The 27,562-nt window shown below is 35.1% G+C and overlaps 1 protein-coding gene across 1 annotated transcript in view; it reads right to left on the reverse strand.

Moving 5' to 3' along the window:
* Nucleotides 1-3,453: 3,453 nt before the first annotated feature.
* SLF2 (SMC5-SMC6 complex localization factor 2) overlaps nucleotides 3,454-27,562 on the reverse strand; it is a 39,976-nt gene continuing 15,867 nt past the window's right edge. The window contains 12 exon segments of the mRNA XM_006182928.3: nucleotides 3,454-6,794; nucleotides 8,949-9,017; nucleotides 11,228-11,314; nucleotides 13,064-13,141; nucleotides 13,592-13,723; nucleotides 15,123-15,210; nucleotides 15,768-15,865; nucleotides 17,203-17,379; nucleotides 18,303-18,405; nucleotides 22,851-22,992; nucleotides 23,783-23,858; nucleotides 27,014-27,116. Of these exon segments, the coding sequence (XP_006182990.2) occupies nucleotides 6,759-6,794; nucleotides 8,949-9,017; nucleotides 11,228-11,314; nucleotides 13,064-13,141; nucleotides 13,592-13,723; nucleotides 15,123-15,210; nucleotides 15,768-15,865; nucleotides 17,203-17,379; nucleotides 18,303-18,405; nucleotides 22,851-22,992; nucleotides 23,783-23,858; nucleotides 27,014-27,116 (1,189 nt within the window). The 3' untranslated portion in view covers nucleotides 3,454-6,758.

Raw genomic sequence — 27,562 nt, forward strand, 5'->3', positions numbered from 1 at the left:
TATGGGCCCAAGAAAATGATGAGGGCCAGAGGGTCATAGGTAACTGAGTCTCACATGTGCCGAGTAGTCTGAGCTCTGGAGGAGCAGGGAGTGAGGGAACAGGCAGATGAGCACTGGCTCGAGAGAGGGTGAACATGATTAAAGTAGCTATTAGTATTTAACTGAAGAGACCCGGGGAACCACATGTCACCCTCTTTTCAGAATTCCTCAAAGCTCAATTTGGCACTTCATCATATACAATCCCGTAGTTTGGGCTGCTGTGTGTGACTGCAGATCGCTAGACAGCAGGGCCCACGTCACACTTCCACCGCCCCCAGCACTCTGTAGACAGGATGTGTGTGTATGGAGGGGGAGGTAGCTGGGGAGAAATGCTATTAAAGTGTAGACACACTTTTACCAAGAGTGCCCAGCTTCATATTTTTCATTGGACCCTCATTCCATCCTGAGGGAGTAATAGCCCTATTTTATAGGTGGGAAAAGAGGCTCTAAAAGGTTAAGTGACTCTCTTGAAATTTATTCTTGTGTTTACACAAAAGATAATCAGGACTGGAAAAGCCCAAGAAGAGGGAAGCAAGGTAAGCCTGAAGGGGAATTGTCAGAGCAAAGGCAGAAATGTGCAAGTTTGTGCACAGAGGGTGTTGGGGGAGTAGGTAGAAGGGAAATTCCGGGCATGAAAGAGGAAAGTGAGTTTGATTTGATGAGATGAGGAGGTTCTTAGTAGGAAATAGAAGGGAAAAGTCAGCAAGTAGTTTGGAAAAGACCACAGAGGAAAATCCTGAAAGAGGTGATAGACTGAGTAAGAAAGTCTAAGCTGGAAAGATGGAGAGACATGGCTATGAAAAATAAATCTGCATTCCTTGTGGGAAAGTGGGTTGGGGGTGACCATGGAGGGACAGCAGGAAGACTGCTAGCCGCACAGTTTTAGAAAGGAGAGAAATTGAACTGCAGGGAGGCGCCTAGTGGGCTAAGGGACACAGCTCCTCATGTTCTCACAGAACTCAGTGTAAACTTTAGATACCTTGGGAGGTGGCAAGCAGGCCAAAGTGACTTGGTGGTTGGTTCAGCACCCCACTCACCTACACTCTAGGAGGCAAGCCTTTTTCCTCTAAGGTGATCTGATGGCAGACTCAGAAACTCACACATTTTCAAATGAACAGTATGTGTAAATACAACGCTGAGCTCCAGCATGGTACTTGCTAAACTGTAGTTGGGCAGTTACTCCACTACCTCTGATAATATATTTAGCCCACAATCCATTTCTACCATCCCCCACTTCAATCTCTGAAGTTAATGAAATGATCAGATGTGACGGCAATTAATGGAACTTTCTATAGGAAACCCCTTTGATTGACAATACTCCTCTCTGCAGATCAAGTATGAATAAGGGGAATAGTGACAGTGGAAGAGACTCAAAGTCAAACCAAGAAATTAATCCTAACTTAGCCATGAATTTATATCCTGGGACATAGGGCAGTCATTCTTCATGCAGGTTGTTACTTATCCTTCAAGTCACTACCCTGGCTGTTTTATAGGGTGGCTGAGAGGATCCCATTTGAAAACCTTCTGGTGTACTTCACAAACACAGAACACAAATATGAGTTTTGTTTTTGCTAGGCTATTCTCCCCAACTCTGCTGTAAGAAAGTGGCAGAGGGCAGAGCTGGTTGTCCTCAGCTACCTACATACATTTGGCTCCAGGCTTTGCAAAGAGGATTTACTCACTGTAGCAGGGATCCTAGGTGAAGGGGGTAGGTATGAAATCCTGAAACTTGAGCAGAGGTTCCCTGAGGCAAGAGAACTCTGGCCTAGTCAAGTTGACCTGCTTCCTGTTTGCTGAGGCCGGCAGCATTTCTGTTCCTGCTTTGCCATCTCACCTCGTCTGCCCAGCACTCTCCCTTTGGGTGACGTGATCTTTATTTTGGCCACATATATAGCTGAGGTGCTCCTTCAGTAGGGACTGTCACAAGTGCAGCAATGCTGTAGTCTCACTGTTTCACTATGCCTCAAAAGCCTGTTTTGCCTGTTAAGTTTTCCTCCCAGTCAGTCGTCTTGGAGTCAGACCCAAAGCTGGGCCTTCTGGTTTGCCCTCTCTTGACTCCAGCCTGGGGAATGGTTAGCAAGGAGAAGGGAGTGTCAGAACATGCCTGCAAATGATGGAAAATCACCACCCACCACCCCTTTCTCAGCTTTAGCATGCTGGATTTTTTAAAAAGTTACAATTTTTTTTTTCCAGCAGAGATGGAGCTGGACTGAGAAGCCACTGGAGCTTCCTGTATCAGAATGCATAGACACAATTTTTTTTTTAAAGACACTACAATTTTAAGAAATATGGTTTGCTCGGATGTCAGTGAACCCCAAAATGCCAAGATCAATTTTAACTGTCATCTGAGAAGAGCTAAATAAGTTAGCATTTATTGCATTCTTGCTATATGTCAAGCACTTTGCTAAGCACTTTTCATGCATTAGCTCACTAACCCTGAGGTAGACACCATTAGTATTCCTTTTAAGAAATGAAGAAGCTAAGGCTCAGAGAAGTCAACTTGCCAAAGATCAAACAGTGAACCTGGGATCTGAGATCAGGACTAAGGGTAAGGTCAAGGTCCTTAACTTGTACAAGGCTGCACCGCACACCTCCCAGTAAGTACTTAAGGCATTGTCTCTGCTTTTGCCTAGGCTATCACTCCCCATCCCTCCACCCCACAGTTGGAGAAAAGTGCTCACAGGAGGTCAGCCTCTTTCTAATCAGCCTGTCAGAAGGGAGAAGGAAATACTGGCATGGTTCTAGAATCCGAGGCCTCTGGCAACCATGCCTAGTCCATCTATGAGTTCATAAGAACAGTTTCTCCTGTGAGGAGGTATCAACCTATGTCTCCCCTCAAGGGTCATATCAAGAGCTGTATCTGCCAGGCAGGTTGGAGGTAGTTCTAAGCTCTGCCTCTGCACTGTATGGCTTCCCCTTTCTTTGCCCTGATTTGTAGAACAAGGAAGCCAGGCCAAGGGTATTCTTTTCCAGTTTCTTTTGCCTTATAACAGAAACTCTTTTCACCTGGATTTCAGAAGGTAAGATTCATGAGCTGTGTGTGTGGTTCACTACTGAATCCTAAAAAGGGTGTTTGCCATGTAGTAGGTACTCAATAGTTATTGAATGGACACACTGAATAAGGTAATGTGAGAATGAGATTACTGAATTCCTAACTGCAAAGTATACAGCAAATTATTAATTGGGTTATATAAAAGTCAGCTGTGGACCAGTATGGCTTAATGTATTCCAAAAACAGGAGACATCAAGCAAAAAAACTGACCGGAGAAATCAAGCTAAAAAACTGACTGGAGAATCCAACTCAAGAAGAAGAAAGGAAGAAATCAGTGTAAAAACTAGGGGATGGGGCAAGGGAAGAAACAGGACGTTCCAGATACTCAATCACCCCCACTCCCAAATATTACCAAACACATGTTCAAACTGAGAAAAAGCCATTTTAATAACAGACACATACATTCATAGGACTTTAAACAAGATGTAGTATAAAATCTTAAAAAAAAAAAAAAAGGAAAGAAAAAAGAAATCTGCATTTACTTTACCTGTAAACTGCCTAAGAGCTGGTGGATTAACTGGCTGACAGGACCGCCCAGGGAAAACAAACACACAAATAATGAGGTGCACCAACACCGTTAACAAGTAAGAAATAACAACTGCAGATCATGCTCCACACGCCCAGCCACTGTACCCTAATCTTGCCTCCCTAGAGACAAACCAGGATAGTCCTTCCCTAATTCTCTAACTCAGTCACTTGTTAATGGGTCACCTCTTAAATTTCTTTTTTTTTTAATTTCAAAATTACTCTTGGTTTAAAGACTCCACACATTCTTACTGGCCAGTCCCCAACAACTATATTTGTTTTGACAGAAATAAAAATGCAAATACTCCAACTGAGCCTGGATGACAACACACCATTTTCTATCTTTTACATCTGGGGGAGATTTTGTGAAGTCAAAAGCAAGCTATTACTTCTATTTCAAAACAAAAACAAAATGCCAACCTTCCAAAAGGTGACAAAGGCACCACTGCCATCAGGAGATATAGACAGAAAATGTAGTAATGCTGTTTACTGCTACATAGATGCATTTTGTGCATGGAGAGCCTCTTCACTTGACATGATACAACCAACAGAATTATATTTTAGGATAACAACGAAAGCAGTTTAGAAAAGGCAAACAGTTACACACAAAAGCATAAACACAAGTACCTTGATTTTCAGCTTGCAATAAGGGTAATAAGTTTGACATACATATCCAGAAAATTAGACAAGGTGATTTTTGGCACAGTTAATACTGCCAAACACACCACCACTCAGTGCAAGCTTTGTTTGCCAAGTCCCAAAAGTGGCCTGACATTCTCTGTGCAATGAACATACTCTCCCCCACTACTATCCCATTCACTGGGCAACAGCAGCATGAGGGAGACAAAGCATGGGGACTCAAGAGGGAGAAGGATAATACTTGATTTGGGAGAAAAACCATGGGCTGCTTGTGCTCAAGAGAATCACAAACATTTTTCATGAGAACCCCAATGCAAATACTGGCTGGAATATGACCTGGAGACTACAGACATCTACCAAAGTCATAAATACAAGGGTCCAAACTGATGTTTGGCCATTTATTTTAAAGGGACAGATGAAGTAATTTTTCTCTAATGGAGAAAGACAATTAAAAATAGACTTTTCTTATTGGAACTGCTAAATAAAAGTGTAACAAAGTGGTTTTAAATTTGATGGGCAGTTATCTGTTGAAATTGCAATACAAAAGGGTCACTTAAAAAAAAAAACCTGAATATCCCACTTGTCCCCCCATCAATGTACACGATTAGAAAATATTTACACACTATAATTACAAGCAATATAAGCAGTATTTTATACTTTGAGATTTTGTACACTTTACACAATGCAAAATGAGAAAAATATGAACACTTATAAAATTACACACAAATAATGTATCTACAAAGTATTAAATTACAGAGAGTGAAAGCCCCCATTGTTGGGCAGATAGATGCCAGAGTTTCAAGCTTCTGTCAAATATAACTCTTTGTATCTATCTCATTAACCGTAAGTGGCATTTTCTAACAATACCCTTGAGAGGTAGTATCAAGATAATAATATTCTTACCAGTAAACTCAACACAGAATATAACTTTTGTTGGTCTGACTCTTGAAGCCTCATTCAGCTCGGGTTCTTGGGAACTGGATTAACTTAGTCTTCCCTATAAAATCTCTAACTGCTCAATGCTTGACATGGGCTCAAAAGTTACTGATACTATTTAAAATGATAAGTTTAAGATAAAATGCTTTTTTACTCCTAAGCCTCTATTTAGAGGTAGAAAGCTATTTTTCAAAATTTGTTTTCTTCCCTCTCAAATCATAAACATCAAGTCCAATTCCCTCCCCCTCCATTATCCTTCTCCCCACAACTAGAGGCAGTAGAGCGCTCAGGAGAGCAGTGTCACCTAAGTCAATATTGAAAGAAAGAAAGAAAAACAAAGCTGGCATTATCTTTCAAGAAACAAACCCTCCTAAAAGAGACGCTCAGTCAACAAAAGAATTTTTCAGTTAGCTAGTAAGAGGCTATTACTACCAAAGGTTTCAAAAGGCCCCTGGGCTAAGACCAGCATGTGCACTTCTAACTCTCCACCATTTAAACCAAAGGATGGCTTTCCAGTGTTTAAGAATTTAGAGCAGCTGTGGTTTTCAAGTGCAACAACTTTAAAATACAAGCACACACGCGCGCGTGCGCACACACACACACACACACACACACACACACGCGTGCGTAGTGTACCAAAGAATAAACACCATTCAGGTCTCTGCCAAGGTTATATACTCATGAAAGTAAGGTTTTTGGGAACTTGTTCAGATCTTTAAGTTTTTACAATATAGATTTCTGTAATATGGCTACCAAGGGGCAGAATTCTGAGATTTAGCCAAGATTCTAAAATTTAACCAGTATTAAAAAAAAATATATATGCACTTAAAAGAAATCCAAAACAAACTGCAAATGTATGTTTTGGAATAAAAACAGAACCACTGTTTTTTAGCTTAAACTCTTCCCCTTAAAGGGATCTGACAATATACCAAACTTCTGTTTCTCAAATGTTTGTTTAAATGTATTTTAAAAACCTAACAGATTTATAATCTTGAATAGTGAAGAAAACTGCATGGATTGAAACCTCCCAGTGGTTTACAGAAGTTACAGAAGAGATCTATCTTTTATGTCAGTAAACTCAGTTCTAAGCTTTCCCTTTGACTCCTAAAATAACCAAGAGGGAAAATTAAACCAAACTGCAACTTGATCTTTGTTTCCATGTCCAACTCCTCAAAGTTGGTCCAAACCCTTTCTTACATACTTCCTTTGATTATCCAAGTGCCGCAAAAACAAAAACAAAACAAAAGACAACTGGCTTACATTTAACAAGAGGAGTTAATAGGGGCAAGTCAGACATGCAACTGTTAGCTGCTTCTACCTCTCCCCTCTTGTTATAGGATTCTGCTCTTCTAAAAGGCCAGTTGCCTTAATTAAGCAGATCACACTTCATATCTGCTTCAGAAATGGCAATTTCTTCATTATCAGCTTCATACAAGATATTCAAGTAGCACATTTACTGCACATTTTCTTAGCATTCCACTGGATTCTGCAGTAATCTTTTCTACTTCTTTAGGAAAGGCTCTTATTGAATTTCTCTTGGTTCATAATTTTGCTGCTGCACCTCCTGTTAAGAATCTGGTACCCAGAAGTCATGAAGCTGCCCCTAGAAAAGGGGTGGGGGGAAAACAGGATAAAGGAACATGAGATTATTTATTAATCCTTATAAAACTACTAATCATCACACAATGGGCTTTGATAATGAAAGTAATAAAATCTTGATATTATATATTTCTCTGAAAATTTATGGTAATCAGATTTAAGTTTCACATATTATGGTCTAACAATTAAAAGAACTGTAAGTAAGTACAAGATATTTTCTTCACCAACACACACATATGGAAGGACATATTTAAGAAGATTAAGTAAAATGCTAAGCAGATTAATACAAAGTTTTGATATTAAATTCTTTTGTTTTAATGTTACATCAGCAAAGATGGCTGGCCTAAAAAAAGTCTATTGAGGTTAGAAACTAAAACAGCAAGAACAACGAAGTATTAAAATTTCGCAAAGACTTCTTTAAAAGGGCATGAATATCTTATGAATATCAATAGCAAAAGAGTCAAAATGTCGTAAAACAGTGAGATTGCTCTTCCTAACTAATCTTCAGTGTTCCTGTTACTCTGATATAAAATACAAGCAACTTCTTGGCCATATCTACAGAAAGTATGGTCCCTGGATGCCATTGATCAATGGCATCAATCTGAGAATCTGTTAGAAATGCATAATATCTCAGGTTCCACTCCAGACCCACTGAATCAAAAGCTGCATTTCAACAAGTTCCCAGTTGATGCTTATGTACATTAAAATTTGAGAAGCATTTTGCACAATCCCACATTAGCTAGTTTGTAAACAAGCAGGATGGCAAACTTAACAGCAAGTGTTTAAACAATGCCCCTCTTAAGCAAAGTCTCCTTAGATATAGCACCAAAAGTGTAAGTGACAAAAGGAAAAAAAAAAGATAAAACTGGACTTTACCATAATAAAAAGCTCCTGTTCTACGAATAATACCATCAAAACAATGAAAAGACAACATACAGAGTGGGGAAAAAATATATGTAAATTATATACCTAATGAGGGACTTGTATTTAGAACATATGAAGAATTCTTACAATTCATAATAAAAAGGTAAGAAACCCAATTAAAAAATGGGCAAAGGATCTGAATAGACATTTCTTCAAAGAAGCTATAGGAATGGCCAATAAGCACATAAAAAGATGCTCAACATCATTTAGTCATCAGGGAAATGCAAATTAAAACCACAATGACGTTCCACTTTGACACCCTACTATGGCTAGAGTGAAAAAGACAGATAATAACAAGTGTTGGCAAGAAATGTGGAAAAATTAGAAATATCATACATTCTGGTGGAAATGTAAAACATTGCAGCTACTTTGGAAAACAGTCTGGCAGTTCCTCAAAACATTTAACACAGAGTTATCACAGGACCAAACAATCCCTCTTCCAGGTATATGCCCAAGATGTTCTCATTTGAAAACATGTTCACATCAAAACCTGTACACAATGTTCATGGAAGCATATTATAACAGCCAGGAAGTGGAAAGAACTCAAATGTCCATTTAATAAGTGGACACACAAAATGTGATATATCCATACTATAGATTATTGTTAGGCAACAGAATGGACATATAATGCTACAACATGAATTTACTTAACATATTACACAAAAAAAGCCAGTCATGAAAGACCACATGGTAAATCATTCCGTTTATATAAAATGTGAAGAATAGGCAAATCTATACAGGCAGAAAATAATCAGTGCTTGCCTAGGATTGCCTCAGGCTTGTGGGGAGTGGGGATGGGTGTGCAGGTGGTTGGGAAATGAGGGGTGATTGCTAATAGGTATGGGATTTCTTTTTGGAATGACAAAAATATTCTAATGTTAGACTGTGGTGATGGTGTACAACACTGTGCATATGCTAAAAACCACTGTACACTTTAACTGGATGAAATGTATGATATGTGAACTTTATCTCAATATTAAGAAACCTGCTCCATATGAAATAACCTCCATTTGATGCAATGTAACATTTTAAAATGAGGGCAACCACTTCTGGAAATAAATTAATGAATATAAAGCAAACAAAAATTTAAAAATATACACAAAGTACACTGAGTTTTTAGTTTATCTTAAGATACCTAGAAGCAAGTGCTCTGTCATACTTTTTTGAACAATATGAAGAAATATCATTTAGTAAAACCATTAAGAATAAATAAAGTCATTTAATAAAATAACACCTGAGTAGGCCGACAGTTCTGGATTATTTCCTGCCATTTTCCATGTATCCTGGCAACCAAGTCTTTTACCTTAAAAATATCAAGAAAGGGAAAAGGGATCAGATCAAAACATCCTCACCTAAATCAATTTAATGTTTGATATAAAAGACCTGACAGCTGTGACAGACCCACACCCAACAACTCAATTTAATTTTTTGTCAAGAAAGAGAAAATAAACTACTCATCTTCTGGGTGAGTAATCAAGTCATAGTGATTACTAAGAACTTCCTTCATCATAATATCCAAAATACTGAATGCTTAGGACTCCATTTTCCCATTAGTTTCTAAAGATATTCCAGAAAAACATATTTTCTGCTTTCAAGATACATATTTTCAACTTGCTAACTTTTGAACACCCAGATAGAGAAACTGAAGAGTGGGCTTTATCACAGGACACAAGACTTTGGCTGTTCTCTGCCTCCCAAGTTTCATTTGAAAAACTCAAGGCCACAAAAAATGGTTGTCATTTGTTCCTTTCCACATTATCAGGAGGTCCAAAATTCACTGTTAAGCCTCTCTAGATTTATTCAAAGTACAGTTCACTTTTGAACAACGTGGGAGCTAGGGTTGCCAACCCCCTGCACAGTAGAAAAATCCTCATACTGCTCTCTCTGCCTCAAAAACAAAGGAACTGATAAATGACTAACCCAAGGGCAGGAAGTTGAAACAGTCTGGACAGAATTAGAACTCAAACCTGTGTTGTTCAAAGATGGACCGCACTATGACTCCTCTTTAAATACTCAGTCTATTCCTACATTCGGAGGTTTTGCAAGTCTGTGTGTGAAACTCAAACTTTCCTACCACACTAGAGATTCTCAATTAGTTCTTGAACATAATTGCTTGACAAAATAATTTAAACAAGTCATGAATTTTACAGTTGCTTTAAATTTATAAAGTAAGTTCCAAGGTCTGCTTTTTTTCCCACGTAAGAGTTCAGTTTTTCCAAAACAATCACCACCTTTTCTACTAGAGGCTTGTGGAGAGGGATGTAATTCATTTATTTCAGCAGGACCATCTCCTGAAGCAATTTCCATAGACCTCTGTGTCATTCTCCGCTCTAAGTAAGAGGAACCTTTGCACCAATCTACGCCCAGCTCTTGGCTTTAAGAAACAAAAACCTTGGGTGGTCTCCTTTTTAGCATGTCTGTCAGCAGTAGCTACTACCACCAAGGTCTATGGGCCAGTAACTCTAGCCAATGTTCAAAAGAATGTGCTTCTGAAACTATGCTTTACACTCTAAGGCAAAGAGCCATCCTCTACATGTATTTGAAAATGTGCAATCTGATACAACTTCATTAGTTGCTCATTTTTGTAATTAACTTAAATCTATTAAAAATAAATACTGATACTAAATCTGAATGGGCACTGTTGAAATGGCTACTCTTTACAGCTAATTAATGTAAAATATAAAGTTACAATGCTGAAACTTCACATTCAATGACTATTCAGACACCAATGGCAAGAAAGAACCAGCTTTACATTGCAAAAGCAAAAAGATGATTTGGAATAAAAAAAATCCTCAGAAGAAAAAAATTTTTTTAAAGTGTTTAAGTTTATTGTTTCAGGAAAACATGTCAAAAAATTTTTTTAATACTGAAGTTTCTTTCCTAACTCCATACTCATATATTCAGCTTTTCTATCTAGCTTGTCTTTGAATATACTAAACCTTTAAGAAAAAAGCTTATTAGCAAGCTTACTGCTGAATTATTTCCATCCTAGAGCTCAGACTAGGTGATGAAGGACTGAGATTTGAAGAGTCCTTCCTTTAACACATTCTCTAATGGAATATTCAAAGAGTAACAGTTAACCTATTTCTTCTCTATGAATAAAACAAATTTCAACCATCACAAAATTTTATAACCACTGTTTTAAAACTTATATATTTAAACAATGTTTTAATCCTTAAAGCTAGCTCAAGCATAAAAGTCTTAATATGTACAATGGGAAAAAAGACTGAGAAGTTTCATAAATACTAGAAGAATTTTTCTCTTTAGGTGTCAGGAGTTTTAGAACAGAAAGTATAGTAAAGTGAAAAATATATTTGCCTTGAGATTTTTTCCCCTTACACTTTCAATCTAGCCAGAAGTACTTAGTAGAAGCTGATTACTGTTGTTAAAGGAGAAAGTCATATTTCTAATCTTTTATGTTCTTTTTCAGAGGCTTATATGCTTCTCTTACTCAAATATTAATGAAACCAAGGTTAAAAAAAAAAAAACAAACCCAGTAAGAAAAATACATACCTTAGTTCTATAAAATAGTCTTGCATCTTCCCTAATATCACACTTAACATGCTTTTCCAAAGCCCCACAGAGGTGTACAAAGTGTTTCTGTATAAAAAAAAATGCAAGGGGTGAAAAAAACTCTGGAGCATTACAAATTAACAAAGAGATTATGTATCAAGAACAATTAACAATCATTTAAATATCTACCTTAGTAATTTCTGATGTTAACTATCCAACATAATAGCAGTCATAGCGATAAAAAGTAGTAACTGCCAGAACAATAAGACTATGGATGGTTTACTGCTAGTTAATGCAAAAAAAATACACACAAAAAATAAAGGTTGTTTTGCTATGTATTAAGGCACATTAATGAAAATCAACCCTAGAGTTTAGATCGTGATGTAGTGCTCAGAAATTTAGAGTCCTTTCATTAACACATTCTCTAATGAAATAGTCAAAGTCAAGTAACAGCTAACCAATTTTCTTCTCTAAGAACAAAACAAGCTTTAATAGTAGTTCCTTGAAAAATTAAGTGCCTTAAGTTTTAGAAGTGCACAGTCTAAAACAGTCACTCTCATATGTATATTAAGGTTGAATATACTAAGGTAAGAATGTAAATGGACACTTTTTGGGAGGGAAATATGGTAACAGCTATTTAAAAATAATAAAAATTTGAAAAATTTATAATCTTTGATCTAGCATTTCTACTTCTAGGAGATTTACCCTATAGAAATACTTGCATAGGTTCATGATAGCACTATGTATAACTGCAAAAAAAATGTAATGCTCATCAATAGAGGTCAATAAAGGTTTTGAGATACTATAGTTATTAGACAGAAGTGCTTAATTTAAAGTAGGAAAACAGACAAGCTGCAAGTAATATGAATAGCATGACTCCATTTTTGTTAAAATAATTATGTTAGTATATGTATAAATTATGGAGAAATTTACAGGATGGCAATGGGTTATAGTCTCTCACTTTCTACCTTACATGGTTTTTTTCCCCCAAGAATGCTCATTTTTAGTTTTATTTATTCATTTTTAATATATTTTTACTGAAGTATAGTCAGTTTACAATGTTGTGATATATGGTTTTATAATAATCAAATTTTAAAGCAATAATTGTTTTCTAATCAGAAAAAAAATTAAAAAGTATAAAGAGTAAAGTATAACAACATTATAGATATACTATTATCAGGTTCCAATCGGGAGAGTAAACATAGTTCTATGCACAAGAGGATTTATAAAAACACATGAACCAGTCTTTTGTTCTTTTGATAATGCCTGTGGAGATACAAAGTTTTAAACAGGGGTTGGATTACTTAAGGTGTGAAATATGAAAAATTAAATCAGAATTTTCCGCAGGAGTTACATGATAGTATAGGAAGAATAAAATCACTCAAAATGAAAATCTTAACATAGGGAGATTAATTCAGAAATGCGTATCTGAAGTAGCATGACTTACCATCAGTTTAACTTTGAAGGCAAACATTATTTCTAATGAAAAAAGTGGAGTGGGAGACAAGATGGGAAGAAACCAGCTAAGAGTTATTATCCCATTTGGTTTTGGTGATCTTGATATCTTATTAATGTCTTATACTGTTGCCAAGTAATGATGCTAAGTTCAACTCCAATAAGCAGAACTAACATTTGTAGACAAATAATTCTTGTCAATGATATAAGTGCAAGGTTATTATTACTTCTCTTTCCAGTGTATGCTGAGATTTCTGGAGCGAATCCAAAGTTAACTTGATTAAAGTTATTATATTAAGTTTTCTTCTGTACAAAGAATGTTAATTCATTCCAACAATAGTGACACTTATTAAAGACAAAAAAACACTGAACAGTACCTACCCGCTGTCCAGAAGAAAAAGAATGAGAACAACTAACTTCACCAACTAAATGAAGTAGAATGTAGGTCAAATAATAAGCCTGTTAGAGAAATGAATAAAATGAACACCCATGAATTAACCAGCACAGATGTCATCCCAGTTTGTACATTAGGAGAACTTCCCAGGAAAGATTAGGGATTTGCTAAAGTTAACTGAGCTGGTAAGTAAGGAAAAGTCAAGCATTTAACCCAGGCTTTCTGATTTCTAACTCAAGTGCATTCCTTTTACCACTTCATGAATGCACAAGAAAAGGGCTACAAAAAATATTCCCAGTATTAAATTACCAACAACCATCCTTTTATCTCAGTTCTCTAGTTAATTGAAGAATTTCATGACAGTAATAAATAAAAATATCATTCACTATATAATTTTGTTTGCTATAATATATCTAGTCTAAACCCAGAAATGCCTATGCTATCTGTCTATGGTTAGGAAGCTGTCATTGGTTATGTTCATAAGTACTCTTTTGAGATGATCTAGCCCTGGATACCTGCTTTTCAAGTTCCAAATGAAGATTATCATCGATAGTGCCATTTGGCTGTTCAGCCCTTTTCTTTGAGACCATTTTCTTCAATAAATCAGAAGGCTTCATTTGTACAAGATAGCGATGTAAGACTGATACCTATCAAAAGAAAGAGGAGACCTTGAACAATATTAAGCAATACAGTTGCTTTTTCTTAGGCTATTTTTTTTTCAGTGTGTCCTCTGTTCATTTTGCCTTCTCTGATTTTGCCCCTTTAGCTTCTTATAGTTCAACGATATCTATTTCTTCTTTACTTAAAAGTCCTCAATTGCTTAAAAGGGATTTTAAATTAAAGATTTAGTACTTGTAATTGAGGATAAGAGCTTAAGGAGGAGACCAAATGGCATTACAATAGAGGTCAAAGGGAGTACTTTCTCTGAGATATTATTTGAAAGTCAGCAAAGTTGAATCTCCTTCCCTTGAGAAGTCACTGAATTCTGAAAAGAATTTTCTTTTGATAACAGTAGTTATTACTGAAAAGACTGAGAGCTATTTGCTAATTACACTGGTGGCTCTGGTGTGTTCCCCCAAAAAATCTAGAATCTAATCTACCTCAACTCTACTAATGTAGAAATCAGCTGTCTCTTTCAATCTCTGTCCCACAGAACCTTGCGCATACTTCCATTACTGTTCTTGCTACACTGTACCACAATGGTTGGTTAATTCTGTTTCAACTACTAGATTATGTTTTCAAGGGCTGAGTCCCTCTACCTTATTCATTTTTTTTTAACCCTAGGACTTAGCAGAGTATCTTGTACTGAGTTGCAATTCAAACAAGAGTACCGCATCTAGATCAGGTTCTATGTTGAGTTTTCAAATTCAACTATGAAAAGCCCCAATAGTGCTATTAATGTTTGTAAAAAGCTTATAAGACTTCTCAGAGTGGAGTTTCCATAGGACATGTTTATACACAGTCATAAATATGTGATATATTTACTACTGAACAAATACTGAAGGGAAACCACATTTAAGCTCTATAACTTAGACTATTTAATATTAAAATAGGTACAAGACGCAATTAATGTGTAATAGTTCTGCAATTTTCAATCTTGTGATAAAATCATTAATGTTGACAAGGTGAACTAATAAATAATGTCATATTTATGTAACACACTATGACTTTTCCAGTCCTTTTTATATATTCTTCTAATTGTCCACAACCACCCTATGAGGTAGAGGGTGTGATACCATCTCCATTTTACATATGAAGAAACTGGGTCTCATTCTAAAGGCTACACGAATAGTGGGGAGTGAAGTATAGCTCAGTAGTAGAGTGCATGCTTAGCATGCACGAGGTCCTGGGTTCAATCCCCAGTACCTCCATTGAAAAAAAAAAAATAATAAATAAATAATAAAGTATGTTTAAAAAAAAAAAGATTACATGAATAGTACTATGCCTGAGAGTTAAGCATTAACCCCAGGCCTTCTGACATAGGATCCATCAATTTTCTCTACACTTTTCCCATTTATTAAAAGAAAACAAAAATGTTGTTTATACCTGCAGATTATTTGCATTAGGGATATCTTCATGTTTCTCATCCAAAAGCTTTGAAATAATCACTAGGCTGAGGCACTGCCTCAGTTGCCTGAAATTAGAATTTTAAAGTATTTAGAATGTATTTAATCAATACTGCTTAAGAAGCAAATGAATGAGTCAAAAGAAGTTCTTCTAATTGGAAACATAGCTAATGTTTCAAGAGAAGGCTATATAAGAACATATAAGTCTTACTAGAACAGTAAAATTTTCATGTAAAATATTGGTACACAAAGTTAGAGCTGTCTGAAGCTCAGACACATCATTAAAGGCCTTTATCTTTGACTCTGCTGATTTACTGTTAAAAAATCTATTTTGTTGCTGGAATTTTCTTTTTTTTACCAAAGTAAAAATATTCTAACTGAATTCATTTTCATAGTATATGTCATCTATATTGTTATCAGATAAGCTAAAATTAAAAATCAAGAGTATCACAAAGTGATCTGAGTTAATCAGAATCAGGCTATCAATGTCTTTTCCCATAGCTGAATATGAAATAAAAGACTGATCTAGCATTCAAGGAATGATGAAAGGAAATAAAGGACCTAAAAGTATTTCATTAATGTAAACATACATTTTTCTTAGTGTTTAGTTCTCACTTTTCAATACCTTCCACGTGATGTCCAGTTAGGGACCAGCTGTACCAACCACAGAAGGTTGTGGGGATGATTGGACAGTTCATTTATGGCCAGACAGAGTTCAGGCACCTGAAAACAAAGGATGATCAAGATTTTTCAAACAGGTCAGTGGAATCAAACATCTAACAGATCATCTATGTCCCTTCTTGACCTAACAGAAGCATTATTACAAAAAAAACCCACTCATTTTTAGAAATAGCATGCACTCCAGAACTTGCTAAAATGAACACAGTAAAGATTCAGTTTTATCTTAAACCCGAGAATAGACTGAATAGATGCAGTTATCAGAATTTCATTTGGCTTTAATGTTTTTTGCTACATTATATCTATATCTGTATTGAAACAGTTTTTCTTGAAGAATAAAGTAATCTAAATAAAAATCCCAGTTTCTAAAGGTACATGATGAGAGTTGCACAAGATAATACATGTTTCTGACCTGGGATTTCTTGAATTTAAGGGATCCTCAACCATTCCAGTATCTAAAGTCTAACAGAATTGCTTCAAAATAATTTCTGAGTAGGGAAAGAAAGTATAGGATGAGGGTAACAGATGAGACAAGACTGATTGTGTCTTGGTAACTGCTGAAGCTGGGTGGTAAGTACTTAGGGGTTCATTACACTCTTCTACTTTTGCAGCTTTGACATTTTCCACCAAAAAAGGTTGAAAAATATAATTTAAAAAAAAAGCCTAACAAAAATTATACATGTTTACCTTCAATGGCTGCAGAAGTTCAACTCAAATTCTTGTTGTATGTGTGACTCACTCTATCATTTCATTTAGGTCTCTGTTCAAAGGCCACTTCAGAAAGGACTTCCCTAATTGCCTCATGTGAAATAGCAGAGCATCCCTGCCTTGTCCTGCTTTATTTTAATTGGCAGCATTTCTTACAACTTGACACAATATTATAGACTACATTTACATTGTTTTAACCGAACCCTGTGACTAGAATAAAAGTGCTGGGAGGGGAAGGGCTGTTATCTTTTTCACAGCTGTATCTCTAGCACCTGGATCAATGCTTGGCTCACAGTAAATCCCCAATAAATGTAACACATTTTTTGTTGAATAAATAGCTGCAGTTTTAGAAAAAATTCAGTTATCATGAATTTAAATATAGTTTTAGCAAAGACAGTCCCTTCTTTGTTTTATTTTTCATCTGTTGAAGATCTTAACTGAGCTTAGAAACTATCAATCTGCATGTACTATGAAGTCAGATTGTGATGCTATACAAAAAAACAATACCAAAGTTTTTTTTTGGGGGGGTGGGGGGAGGTAATTATGTTTATTTGTTTGTTATTTAAATGGAGGTACTGGGGATTGAACCCATGACCTCGTGCATGCTTAGCATGCAAGCTACCACTTGAGTTAGACCCTCCCCCCTAAAATACCAAAGTTTGAAGTAACATTACCTTTGTGTTCCAATCTCTGATGTTTTTCATCAGGTTTATCAGGAGGCTTTGAAAGTCCACTAGAGGAATCTGTTTCAGTTGTTTCTCCAAACTCATTTTAAACAACATTAAAATCAGTAACATTATTTCACGATCCTGGTAACCTTCTGGATGTATAGATGTACACAAGCCTAGAAACTTTGATGCACATCAGAGACAAAATAACTTAAGGAAACATATTTTGCTTTAAGAGTCTATATTATAAATTTTTTTTGACAAAAAAATGCAAGAGAACTATATAGAAATCGAAACATCATTATAGGAAAAAAGGCAAGAAACACTCATGTTAATAGTTGAACTGATAGGATAAGTATTTCCTTCTCCATTTTTCATTCTCAAGATTTTCTTAATAGTTCAAAATCATTGATTTGATTCAGCCACTAAAACTGTTTTAACACTTTTATTAACTCTTGGTCACTAAGTTACATTGTAAGTAATAATTCTTTTCTTCATGTATTCTAATTCTAAAAAATTACTGGTTTCAAAAAATAAGTTTCAAAAAGCTTCTTGGTAAGGTTATTCCTAGAATTATTTTAATTGTAAATTCTGATTTAAAGTTCTATTTTGACCCTAGTATTAAAACAAAAATAAAAACAGAAAAAACCTTTAATACAAAGATGATAGCTACGAAATTTCAGAGACAAGAAACCTCATGGTAAAACATTAGTGGTTTTGTTTTAAAACCATTAAGCAGAAGACTAAATGGTTTCAGACTCACAGACATAGAAAACAAACTTATGATTTATCAGAGGGGAAAGGAGGTGGGAAGGGATAAATTGGGAGATCGAGACTTGCAGATACTAACTACTATATATAAAATAGATAAACAAGTTTATACTGTATAGCACAGGGAACTATATTCAATATATTGTAGGAACTTATAATGAAAAAGAGTATGAAATGGAATATATGGATGTATATGTATGATTGAAACATTATACTGTATACCAGAAATTAACACATTGTAAACTGACTATATTTCAATAAAAAATTAAATTAAATTAAAATAAAACCGAAATAGTTTTAGCCCATGCTAAAGACATATAAAAGAGTTCTCCTACCTTAACCACATTTAAAATGTTGGTTTCAGGAAGAGCTGAAAAAATCGGCTTACAAGATGAATCCTCACTTCCTTTCCCTCCCAATGTCATCTGTGTTTCAGAACTATGGAAAAGTGAACAAAGCAATGTGAAATTAAGCACAGAATATTTTGAGAAGCACTAAACAATAAAAAAGTAAGTTTTATTGAGGTATAATTCACATACAAAAAAAGGAATATACCCATTTTAAGTTTTGATGAATGTATATACTAATGTAACCACCATCCAAATCAAGGAAGAACATTTCTATTACTCCTAAAAGTCCCTTCATGTGAGATCTGAGTCAATCCACTATCTTTCACTCCAGGTATACCTGATTTCTATCTCTATGCATTCGTCTTCTCTTGAACAGCTACTTTTTATAAGGCACTCTCCTTGTTGCTCTTGGTATCAGAGAGCTATGTAGAAGGTGGCTCTGACTACAAGGAACTCATAATATTTAAAGGCCTCATGAGTGGCCTAAAGAAACTGTTACAGCAACATAAACAATTTAAAGTACCCCAATTCTGATTGAGGAAATCAGTGAAAGTTCATGGAAGAGACACATAAATTTGGCCTTCAAAAGACAGATAATATATTCTTGTTTAATTTTTTGAATAAATAACACTTTTATATGGTTAAACAAAAAGTGAGAAGATAGTAAGGCACATTGTGCTGTAAAGAATTGTCCTTCCAGTCTAGGCCTTCAGCCTCCCATTTCCCCTCCCCACAATCAATAATAGTTTTAGTCTTTCCTCCTACAGGCATTTTACATATATACAAATAAATATGAACATACCTCTTCCCCCTTGCTTTAATACAAATAGTAGCATACTATATACTCTGTTGTGCACTTCTCTTTTTTTGTTTAATATAGCTTGGAGATACTCCCATAATGAGATGTGAAGAACTTTCCTATTTTTTAAAATATCTGCTCAGGAGTCCTATGTCCCTTCCTAGCTACCACCTCAGGCAAGTTACTTAATCTTTCTGTGCCTCACTAACCTGTAAATGGGAATGAAAATACTATCTAATAGTTGTAGTGACTATTAAATGAAGTACTATATATTAAGCCCTTAGAACCATGTCTGGCACATAGTAAATAATATGTAAGTGTTGGTAGTTTTGATGAATATTACTAATGTACCATGATTTACTTAACCCTTCCCCTACAGATTAACTGTCTTCTGCTCTTATAAACAGTGCTTCATCAAGTGAGAAAGATAACATCTTGGTGAGTAGACTAGTCTGAGGAAGATCCAATGCAACAATGGCTAATGTGGAGGAAGAACAAGCAGATCAATTTGGTTAGAACAAAACGGTGAACAAAACAGAAAATTGGTCAGAGTCAAACTGTAGAGTCTTCAATATAGGTGTAAAGGGTTTAATAGTGGAGAAAGAAGCTTTCATAAAAGGAATCTTCTAACAGTGAAAAGAATGCATATCTTGGAGGTGGAAAGCCCCCAGAGGGAAAGAGGTTTTACCCATGCTAGACATGAAAAGAATATCTGAATTAGACTGACATTGGAAAGGAAAAGGAAAGAATAGCTGTAAGACAGGTAGAGGAAAAGGAACACAGGGGTGTGACAACTGATGGGATATAGAATAAAAAGAGGTTAGGACTCAAATTTTAAGTCTGTATTACTTGCAGAATAATGGTCAAGACAAGAACTGTACTAATATTCTTTAATGTCTTACTCTTGCTACCTGAATATTTACTCTGACAATCTTTAAACATTTTTCACTCCAAATCTACTATTTGGATAGAAATTTGCTATTATAAATATGCATACACATGCTAGCAAAAATGGATAAGTTGCATGTGACTTGTGGTCATATCTCAACAGGATTCAGTCTCATCTTCATGTTGTTTAGACAGGTGTTTATTATGTTTCACTCATTCCTTTACCAGCTCACTCTTCCTTACCTGTGTTCATCTTTGCCTACAACTATACAGCAACAGTGACTTATAGCCACCACCTATCTGCTCCAGTCACCAAACCTAACTGAGGCAACTCTTCAGTTGGCAAGTAGTCAACCAAAAAAACTATTTTGCTAAATATTATTTGCATTTATTGTGTCTCAATGCGATCATTATGTATCTTTATTTCACTATTTCCACTACAGTACCCGCTCACTACAGTGAAGAAAAATTCAAACCTGCTATATACGATATACAAAATCACCACACACTACTGAGTTCATTAAATGTTAACTAATAAAACAGTATTTTAATTTTCTAAATATAAGAGTTTGAGTACTTCGGCAATGTTTGGGGGAAAAGGTCAGGGTTTTCGGATGGTCTGGAAAAGCATTATTTTTCCTATTTAAAGTGATTTTGTACAGTCTTTATGTGAAAATTTACTATCCAACAAATTTTCAGATAAAGATTACACCTGAGCAACAAGGAGGGATCCTACATGAGGTGGAAAGAGAACTGGAGTGATGAAGAGTTTGGTTCTGGCAGTACCAACTAACAAAAATTTGCATTTTTCTCAAAAGTGAAGATTAGTATATTCTCATAAAGTCTAAAAACTATTTAGTTTTTCTGTGATCAGTCTATTCACTTCCTTTGTCCATTTTACTAATTAGGTTATTGATCTTTTTCTTATTAATTTAAGCCTTTGTCTGTGATCAGAATGTCATTCATATATAGTTGACCCTTGAACAACATGGGTGTTGGGGGGGGCCACCTGCCACAAAGTCTAAAATTCTCATATAAGGTACAGCCAGCCTTCTATACACTTCCATGACATACATGTGGTTTCTCCGTATCTGTGGATTCAATCAACGGAGGAGGATCATGTAGTACTGTGGTATGGTTGACCCTTGAACAACCTGGTTTTGAACTGCACAGGTCCATTTATATGCGGATTTTTTTCAATACTAAATACTACAGCACTATGCAGTATGATGTATATATTCTTCTCACCACCCACCCCTCCCCCCCATTTTGAGGTTTTTCTTTTTTTTTTTTTTTGAGGTTTTTCCTTTGACTTTGTTTATGGTGATTACTGTCATGGAAATTTTCTTTTTTAAGTAGTCACATATGTTAATCTTTCCTTTTAGGACTTTTGAGTGTTAGTTCATACATACAATTATTTTCCCCTCTTCTAGGATTATTAAAAAAAAAGTCTGTCAGTTTCTCCTATTACTTTTGTGTGCTCAATGTATACATTTAAATCTTTGTTCTATCAGTTTGAAGTATGGATGCAAAATTTTTTTCCAGATAACTATCCAGTTTTTCAAATATTGGATAATACAAGATACTGAACAGCCCACTCTTTCCTCATTTTTTGAAATACTACTTTTAGCATTTACTAAGTATTTGTTTCTATTTTGGACTTATTTTGTTCCACTGATGGAGCTTTGAATCCTTGCACTTGTCCCATGCTACTATCTGCTAAGGTCGGTCCCACCTCATAACTCTTCTTTCTCAAAACTTTCCTGGGTATTATTTTTTCCATATGACTTTAGAATCACCTGTAGAGTCCTAAGTCCCCCTTTCCCACAAAAATCTGACTGGCATTTCTTATTAGGATCTCATTAAGTTCATAGTTTACCTTAGGGGGAGCTTTAACGTATTTATGAATTTGAATTTTCCTATCTGAAAGCATGATATGCTCTTCCACTTATCAAGGTCTTTCTTGTCCCTTAGTAATGTTTTTACACACACAGATTCTATTTAAGTTTATTTCTAGGTATTTCATATATTTCTCTTATTACTGTAAATGAAGTATTATCTTCTAACTAGCTACAGTTCATATACTTGGAGGTTACTAATTTCTCTTTATTAACACTGTACCCTAGTGGGGGAGGGTATAGCTCAAGTGGTAGAGGGCATGCTTAGAATGCACAAGATCCTGGGTTCAATCCCCAGTACCTCCTCTATGAATAAATAAATAAACCTAATTCCCCCCCCAAAAAAAACCCCCAAAACACTGTACCCTGGCACCCATACCAAATTCTCTTACTTGCTTGTCACAGCTTTTGAATTGATTCTTAGGCTTCTATGTATAGATTAAATTGCTTTTTCTGCAAATAATGAATCTTGCACCAACTCATTTCTAATCTTTATATCTATAATTTTTTTCTCTTGTCTAATTGCTTTGGCCAATAGCTGCAAAACAATGTTAAACAACAATGGGCAGTCCTAATTAAAAAATTTTTTTTACATTTTAAAAATATTTCCATTTTTCCCTGTTAAATATGATGATGGCATTTAGATTAAGACAGATGTTAAGAATGTACCTAATTTGGGATAGCACAGCTCAAATAGTAGAGTGCATGCTTAGCATGCACTAGGTCCTGGGTTCAATTCCTGGTACCTCCACTAAAAATAAATGAATAAGTAAATAAATTACCTCTCCACCAAGAATGTACCTAATTTAAGACCCATTTCAACTTTGAGAAATTAAAAAAAAAAATCAAGAACAGATACTGAACTTATTAAATGAATATTAACTGCTGTTATATATACAAATTATTTAAAAGAATGTTTTAGGACCTAATTATGCAAAGAACACTTACATTAGATTGTCTTCATTAAAGTCTGGCTGAAGATTCTCCAGAGGAAACAAAGATTTAAAATCAATTCCCATGTTGAAAAACACAGCAGCTATATCAGATAGTGATGGGATCCAGGGCCAAACTGGTGAATCACTGAAAGTATCTAGTTAACAGAAGAAAATATTTTATTCCCAAATCCCAGGTTCACAAACCCACAGCTGCAAGGTAATAGTCTAGATGTGAAACATGATTACCATAATTTTATAGAAATGGCAGCTTGGAAATGATATGTTAATAATATAGTAATTTGAATGATCATATAGGAAGTAAAGATTTTCAAATAAACGTGAAGGAAATGACATTTATGAACAAAGTATCTGCGAGTGATGGATAAAAAGGTGTAATTCAGGAGGAAGTAACACATTTTGAAAAGACTGGAAATAATATTGGTAAAAAATCAACTACTGTTAATGCAGAAAGATTTTACCATGTTCAGTGCCTATATAGTCTGAATCCTTAAGACAAGTGAAAAAGGTAAATCACAATGCTTGTTTCATTATAAGGGATCTCAAAGGTGAGAAAGCAGCTGTCATATTTTTGCAGTGGATACTTTCAATCTCCTCAGTACAATATTGTTGCCCATTAAAAAGCCATCAAAGTTAATTGTCTAAATAAATAAACTTGCAACTGTTTCCACTTAACCAGCACAGTAAGCCATGACTTGGTAAAAATCAGGTAAGGGATGCCACTTGTAAGATCTTATACCCCATTTTCTCAATGCAACTGGAAAAATGCACCCACTTTTTAATTGGAGTTTCATTTCATTATTAAAAATTTTACATTAAAAAAAATTTTTATTCCAAATTTCCAAATATCTTAATGTTTAGCAATGTGAAAGAGACCATGTACAAAGCAATAATTCACACTGTTAATCACAGTAAATTTATACTCACCATTTCTTATTGTTATTTCCATTAATGTACTTAAAATCTGCACAGACACAATACAGTCTGTATGAACTGACATCATCTGTCAAAAGTAGATAAGTAATAGAGTTTAAGAAAGAAGAAAGAGAAAAGAGACTCAGAGATTAAAATATTCCACCCAATGAAATACGAGTTGGAATTTAAATCCACATCTTTTCTGTAAGTCAGAACCCTTTCCATTCTAACATGCTGCTTGATTTTTTCTTTTTTTAACAAGTTTCATTTATAACTAGATAAATATAGCATTTGAAACTACCAGAAATGCCTTTCTAGTTCATATCATGCCATGAAACCCAAAGACCATAAAGGAAAAGGTTACTAAGTTGATCACATCAAGGCTAAAATCAAACCACAGACTAGTTAAAATATTTGAAAAGATATAAATATACAAATTAATATACCAATATACTTTTAAAAAGCTATTCAACATCACTAGTAATCAAAGAAATGCAAAGAAAAATGATACAATATCATTAGTTGACTTCAAGATTGGTAAAGATCAAAAGCTTTGGTAATACCTAGTATTCACAAGAGTACTAGGAAAGAGGTAGTATGAGTGTTATTTGGTAAAAATTGTAAAGTTATTTGGTAATACTTATGCAACATCATTGTCCTTATACGGCGATTTAGTCAGCTTTTTTATGTACAGGAATTTACATGCAGAAGCATATAATTAATGTAATTTTATAAGATAACTTTTTGGGGAGAAAATCTCAAGTTTAAAGGACATTAAACATCATGTAATACATTAAAAGTAATTTTAAAGTGATTTTGTTTGTAGAGGAAAATATACTGTATTTCCATCTCTTTCTTTTTTGCTTTGGAATGATGAATTATGATTATAATAAATTTAAACCTAAAATGTAAGGGGGAATAATCCAAATTCTGGTTTCAATCAGGCATATGGCTTGTGTCATTTCAAAATCAACCTATGTAAAAAAATGTTGTTGCTATGATGTTTGCATTGTTACCCCCTGCCTCTAGGGGCAGCACCATTCACAATCATGTTAGACACAGGACAAGTTCTGATAACAATCTTTTTGTGGGGGGTGATGAATCCTAAGGGGGGGGCAACACAGTACACTGAGATAAATACATACATAAAGATGTGTATATAACAATCTAATATCTACCAATTGAGATTGGGTTAAACAAATAAATCATGGTACAGCACCACAAAGGAATACTATAAAGCCATTAAAAAGGATAACATATCTATGCTGAGATGAAAATACTAAAAAATTTATTGTTATTTGAAATAAGCAAGTTATAAAATAGCACAAATTCTGTTTGCACTGTCCTTCTGGTGTACTATGTTTAGCTGTGATAAAATCATGAAGATGCAAACATTTAAATTACATTTTAACAATTAAATTTATAAACCATTAGTGAGGACTACAGCATTAAAAGAATTCTGACATGCTTTCTAAAAAAATACTTATAAATTGGAAAGTCTCTCCATCATGAAAAATGGACCTGGAATTGAAAAGGAAAAATAAGACAGTGTCTTACATAGAAAAGCACTTAACAAGTGATTATTAGTTTGATTTTCAAAGAATAAATATGAGTATTAAAAAACTCCTTACATGAAGAAATGCTTTTATGTTATCATTAGGGTTTTAAAGGCTATAATGATGGGCCCAGATCAACAAGATGAAAACACAGATAAATGCAAAGTTGTTTTAAAAAATTACACAATTAGAGAATAATGAAGTTTTGGTGTGACAGCAAACGAAGTTTTGAATTGTAATAAACAGAAAAATATGTGGGTAGGGTAGATGAGTAAGAGTCTTGCCGGAATCTGCTGGTAAGAAAGCCCTTATCTGGAGCGTATGTTCATTTACTGGTGGTAGAGGGGACACTATAGGAGTAACACTGACGAAGCTAAAGGTCATTCAAAAAGGTCATCAGTAAAGAGACTGAATATTTAGTGACTGGAGAATATTTAGTATGGGGAGTTGGTGAGGGTCATCATAGGTGTTCAACTAAAAGACTGTTAGATAAGTGAGGCCTATTTTGGGAAGCTATAGATAAAGATAATTAGTACTAGTAGATTAAAAAGAACACTGGGAGGCAAATTTTGATTTAATTAGGACAAAAACAAAAACTAGGGTCTAAATGCTCCTGCCAGACAGTCTGTACCACCTGTTACTCTCTCTGCCTAAAATGCTCTTCTCTCAATTACCATCTGACATAATACAGCTATAAATGTACATATACATGTTTATTCTGTCTCTTCTATACTAGGATGTGGACTTCATGAGATCAGACACACATTTTTTTCATTCCTGTTCTCTCCAGGACCTGGCACAGTCGGCACTCAAACATGCCATCTATATAAAAAATGAATGAAAAAGTATTCTGAAATATCTAGTTCTTGCCAAATGTGATTAGAAAAATATGTTTCTGAATTTATTTTTGGGGGGAGGAGGTAATCAGGTTTTTATTTATTTTAGAGGAGGTACTGGGGATTAAATCCATGACCTCATGCATGGTAAACACGCCCTCTACCACTGAGCTATCTATACCCTCCCCCCAAATGTGAGATTTAAAAAAAAAATGCTATTTAAAGCCCAGAGTAGAAACTCTGTGTTCTTCCCACTTTTCACTTCACATATAATACTTACAGTTCTTTGATACCACTGATACCTATAAAGTTACCATGTAGATAATACAAAATTAAGGTAACTATTCAAGCAGATTTAAAAGTTAAATAGGAATGGGGTAGAGAAATAGTCAATTGGATTTGCACCATATGTGTGTATGTGTGTGTGTGTGTATGCATGTATATGAATGGGGAAATATTAATATACAAGTCAAATCCTAAAAATACACTTAGGCACCTTCATAAAAAGAAGAAAACAAGGTTAAAAAAACCCCAAAAACAAAAAACCCCAAGCATGTAAGCATTAGAAGGCCTCTTCCAAAGAGAACTATTAACAGTGATTTACCAGTGTGATGAAATGTCTTACGCATAACTAGCATTACTGACCATCCTGCACACTACCTGCATTACCATTTCTTTTGTAACCTCTTTATACTGATTTTTTGCCTCCTTCTAACTCACTGAAATCATGGGTTTGATGTGCAATATTAATTTTCCTGTAGTAATGTGTAAGTAAGATTGTATTTTAAGTTTATCTTTGACCAGAAAATACAAAAAAAGAGGCAACTATGTCTCCCAAACATTTCTCTTACCCGAAATAGCCATTTTAACACAGGTACAGGACACTGGACATAGTGATAAGCAGAAGTAAGAAAGCCTTGTGTTGTCAAAAAAATTTGATCTGTTTTTCCTGATCTGAAAACATAAAGTAAAATCAATATGACTGTTATCCACATGCTAAGAAACTTCTACCACCACCACCACAGCTGACATAATCGGGGAAATAAGCAAGCAAACCATCTCAGTCCATGGAGGTGGACTCTACCCTACACATGGGATGGGTTACCTCATAAAATTTAACTGACGGCCTAAAGCTGATCCAATCTGTTGGCTTGGCTCTAGATTTATCTGGCGGATAAATCTATGTTAGCTGGCAGTGCTAAAGAGCCTATCAAGTCTCAGAACATTGTACTTGGCCTTGTACTTCCATAAAACTCAGCAACAGAATTAATGCAATCTCTCTGGATCTGAGATATTATACAGAGAGAAATTAGACCAGTTTGGGCATTGTGATAGAGACTGTTAGTCGTCTATCCCAACATCTATTCTTGTCTTTTCTCTTGGTAACAGAATCCTGGGGA

Source organism: Camelus ferus, chromosome 11 (assembly GCF_009834535.1).
Source record: "Camelus ferus isolate YT-003-E chromosome 11, BCGSAC_Cfer_1.0, whole genome shotgun sequence".
NCBI lineage: Eukaryota > Metazoa > Chordata > Mammalia > Artiodactyla > Camelidae > Camelus > Camelus ferus.